The sequence below is a fragment of the Octopus sinensis genome, unplaced genomic scaffold (assembly GCF_006345805.1).
Source record: "Octopus sinensis unplaced genomic scaffold, ASM634580v1 Contig10151, whole genome shotgun sequence".
Lineage (NCBI taxonomy): Eukaryota > Metazoa > Mollusca > Cephalopoda > Octopoda > Octopodidae > Octopus > Octopus sinensis.
Window position 1 is genome coordinate 52501 of NW_021832011.1, and position 5000 is coordinate 57500.

Genomic DNA, 5000 nt, shown 5'->3' on the forward strand with positions numbered 1-5000 from the left:
ATATGGTCTAGAGCAAATAAAGACAAATTTATCAAGATATGAGGATATCACTGGTAATCAGGGTGATATTGTTATTGGCATGGACTAGAGTAAATAGAGACATTATCAAGATATATGAGGATATTGCCACTGAGAGACAGAGTGATATCATTATTGACATGGAAAAGAATGAGAAATAACAATATCAAGATATAAAAGATGTCAATACAGTGATACTAAATTTGGTATGGGCAATAATGAGAATAACAATAACAAAGAGGAATGTAACACCAAAATGGTGTAGTGATATCTTTATTGATATGGAAAAGAGTGAGAAAAACAATATTAATAAAGGATGTGAACAGATATCAACATCAACAGTCATGGAAATATTGTTATCAATATGAACAAGAGTGAAGATAATGATACGAAGATATGAGAATATCATGGCTTGACTGTGTGACAACATTATTATAACTATAGGCAATAATGAGAAATAGTAATATTGTGATATCAATGAAGATATTGATGCTAACATGTATGGCGATATCATTATTATAGTACACAAGTGTAAAAATAATGATATCAATAATAAATGTAAATACTAGTGATAGGGTGATATTGTTATCAGTATAGAATAATGTGAGGATAAGAATAATAAGATATGAGGATATTGTCATCAGCAAGCATGGCAATATCATTATAGACCTGGAACAGATGTAATATCAACAGATATATATGAGGATATTGTCATGAGTAAGCATAATAATATTACTTTAGATATGGACTTGAAAAATGATATCAACATGTATTTAAGGATATCACCATAATATCAGCATATAAGAGTTTATCACTGCCAAACAGACATAGTTACATCATTATAGGTATGGATTATAGTGAGATATAAGAATATCAGCATATATGTGTATCATCACTAGCAAATATAATATCTTTATGGACTAGAGTGAGATGAGATAATATCAAGAGGATGTCATTACAAGTAGGTATCACAACATCACTTTAGATAATGCGAAATAAGAATATCAACATATATAAGTATATGAGATATAACATATATAAGGATATCATCTTTAGCAAGCATTCTGATATCATTGTAGATATGGAAAACAGTGAGATTTATTTAAATCAGTATTGGAGTTTATTATCACCAGCAAGCATGATGATATCTTTATAAATTCAGACCAGGGCAAGAAATATATCAACATTGAGGATATTATCATCACCAAACATACTAATATCATTACAGATATGGACTACGGTGAGATATATAATATCAACATATGAGGATAGTCACCATCAAGTATATCTTTAAAAATTTGGTCTAGGGTGGGATATAATAATATCAACATGTTCATGAGGATATCATAACTAGTAAGTATGCCAATATCATTATAAATATGAACTAGCATGAGAAATGATAGTGACATATGTATGAGGATATCATTACAAGCAAGCCTAATGATATCATTATAGGATAAAATATGATATCAATATATATATATATTTATATAAGGATATTGTCACCAGCAGGCATGGTGATATGTTTATAGATATGACTAGGTGATACTAATTTCAAATTTTGGTACAAGGCCAGCAATTTCGGTGGGGGGGGCAGTAAATTGATTACATAGACCCCAGTATGTAACTGGTACTTGTTTTATCAACACTGGAAGAATGAAATACATTCTTGGCCAGTGTGATAACGATTCTGCCAGCTTGCCACCCTGGTGATAGATAAGGATATTAACATGTAATTAAGGATATCATCACTTGTAAGTATGACAATATCACTTTGAATATGAAGTGGAGTGAGATATAATTGTATCAACATATATACGATGACGCCATCACCAGCAGGTGTGATATCATGAGAAGTATGGACAAGAGTGAGATATAATAATAATATCAACATATAAGGATATCTTCACTAGCAATCATGATGACATCATTTTAGAAATGGATTATGGAGAGAAATAAGAATATTAACATAGATACAAGGATATCATCACAAACAAGCTTGATAATATCATTATGGACAGATGTGGACAAAAGTGAGAATAACGATATCAAGGTATGTGAAAGTGTATATCAACACCAGCAGGCATGGTGATATCAATTTCGATAAGGACAACAGTGAAAATAACAATACCAAAATATGAATGAAGATATCGCCATGGACAGGCATGGCAATATCATTATAGTTATGAAGTAGAGTGAGAGAAACAATATCAATGATGAATGTGAAAAACATTATCAAGACCAGCAGGCATGGCGATATAGTTTATCGAATGGAAGAGAGTGGGGGGGACAATATCAAGATATAAACAGTGATATTGTCGCGGGCAGGCATGGCAATATCAAATTTGATATAGATGAGAGTGAAGAATGACAATATGAACAAAGTGTGTGTGAAGAGGATACCGACACTGGCAGGCATAGTGATATCTTTATCGATATGGACAAGAGTGAGAAAAACAATATCAAGATAGACAGAGTGACCGTATATACACAACCATATATGCATGAGTGTGTGTGTTTGTATATGTGTGAGTTGTCTGTGTATATATATATATATATATATATATATATATATATATATATATATATGTATGTGTATATATATATATATATATATATTATATATATAAAAATATATATATACAAATATATATATATAAATATATATATACAAATATATATATATAAATATATATATATAAATATAAATATATATATATATATATATTATATATATATATATATGTACACATATATATATACACGTGATATACAGAATATGTGCACTGGAGTTGAGAGACATTCCGAGTGAAACAAACCTCCATGTGGTTAATGTAGTTGCCGTTGGTGTAGACAGCATTTTTGTTGCATACCATCATGAGGGGAGGCGACACCTGGTGGTTAGTGTAACCAACGGAAAGTTTATTACAGGTGATATATGACAAAGCTTACATAAATTTTTTTTTTTTTAGGTGAGTGTAGCAATATGATATAGTTATATAGATATACATCCATTTGGTTATATACATATATATAAAGGATTTAGTTAAATAAACATAGTACATATGTTTCAATAATGGATGTATAAGGGTTATACAACAAATATCCATTATTTGCTAAGCAATTGAAATTTAGATAAATATTGAAAATGAAGGGAAAATATAGTAATGATATTACACATGGAAGAATAGATACCATACAGCTGAGGATTAAAAATAATTAAACAAAAAATAGTTATGGGTACTGCTTGGGTATCAAAACACTTTGATAAATCTTCCCATTGAAATTTATAGTATATATTACTAGCAGTATCACCCGGCATTGCTTGGGTTTGTTTCGACCCTTTAGAAATGGAATTTTTTGAAAGTAAAAATTTTGCATTATAAAGTTTGTTATTCTCTTTAAGTGAACATTTTTCTGGTTGAAATACACCGAAAAATGGTGACACAGCAGTCAAAAAATCGTAAAAAATAGGGATTTTCATAGGTAAAAAACACCTTTTTGATGTAAATAATTTTTGGTGTTAACATGGTCCGATTTGATTTTTTTCTTCTACGGAAGGAAGAGCAAGCCTTAAGTGGACATTTTTCTGGTTGAAATACACCGAGAAATGGCGACACAGCAGTCAAAAAATAGGGATTTTCATAGAATAAAAAAACCACCTTTTTGATGTAAATAATTTTTGGTGTTATCATGGTCCGATTTGAAATTTTCTTCTATAGAAGGAAGAGCAAGCCTTCTCCTATCATACACTCAATTTTGGTCAACTTGCGCCGCAGGGTCTCGGAGGAGATAGTGTTAGTTTAAGGCTACCAAACCTGCCACAGACAGACAACTTCAGCTTTACATGTAGATATATATGTGTGTTGTGTGTGTGTGTGTGTGTGTGTGTGTGTGTGTGTGTGTGTGTGTGTGCGTGCGTGTATACATGATAGACTTCTTTCAGTTTCTGTCTACCAAATCCACTCACAAGGCTTTGGTCGGCCTGAGGCTATAGTAAAAGACATTTGCCTAAGGTGCCACGCAGTAGGACTGAACCTGGAACCATGTGGCTGGTAAGCAATATATATATATATATATATATATATACGATGGGCTTCTTTCAGTTTCCGTCTACCAAATCCACTCACAAGGATTTGGTCGGCCCAAGACTATAGTAGAAGACATTTTCCCAAGGTGCCACGCATTCGGATTGAACCCAGAACCATGTGGTGTGTAAGCAACTTTTTTACCTGCGCTTGTTTTTGTGGAACCCCGAACCCCATAAAATATCAAAAATGAATAAAAAACTTGATGTTTTTAATATAAAATTTTTAAAAATAAAAACAAAAATTAGGGACCCGAATCGAGCTTACCTTTGTGTTTATGTCAACCCCAGCGTCAAGGAGCAACTTAACCACTTGTTTGTGTCCATTTCGTGCAGCCAGGTGCAGTGGGAACTTGTCGAGGTGCACGCGATGCGTCAGCTCAGGGTGGCTGCACAACAACAGTTGCACAGTTTCCACGCGACCATACTGTGCAGCGAGGTCCAGGGGTGACTCTTCGCGCAGGTTGCGTATACCGGGATCAGCATGGTTCTGCAAAAGAAAGAAAATGAGAGGAAGGTCAAAGGTTGTGTTACTGCCATCGTTGTTGCTGTTGCTGTTGGTGGTGGTGGTCATGTTGGAAGGGAATGTTCTGGGAGACCCACAGCCACCAGAACTGAGAAAAACATAGTAGAAGAAAATTTGCCCAAGGTGCCATGCAGTAGGACTGAACCTGGAACCATGTGGTTGGGAAGCAAGCTTCTTACCACACAGCCACTTCTACATATATAATATATATATATTATATGTATATATATATATAATATATATACATGGGCTTCTTTCAGTCTGTGACGGGAAATCATTGAATCCCCATCCGTGAGTTATCAGAGGATGTACAGATTAGTTACGGTTCATCATCATCATCGTTTAGCGTCTGCCTTCCATTGCTAGCAT

At 33.4% G+C, this 5000-nt stretch overlaps 1 protein-coding gene across 1 annotated transcript in view; it reads right to left on the reverse strand.

The window, feature by feature from the left end:
• Positions 1-5000, reverse strand: part of LOC115228292 (mastermind-like domain-containing protein 1) — a 52259-nt gene that overhangs the window by 30051 nt on the left and 17208 nt on the right. The window contains exons 3-4 of the mRNA XM_036498901.1: positions 4374-4595; positions 2838-2912 (exon numbers count right to left, since the gene is read on the reverse strand). Of these exons, the coding sequence (XP_036354794.1) occupies positions 2838-2897 (60 nt within the window). The 5' untranslated portion in view covers positions 2898-2912; positions 4374-4595. The remainder of the gene's footprint in view (positions 1-2837; positions 2913-4373; positions 4596-5000) is intronic.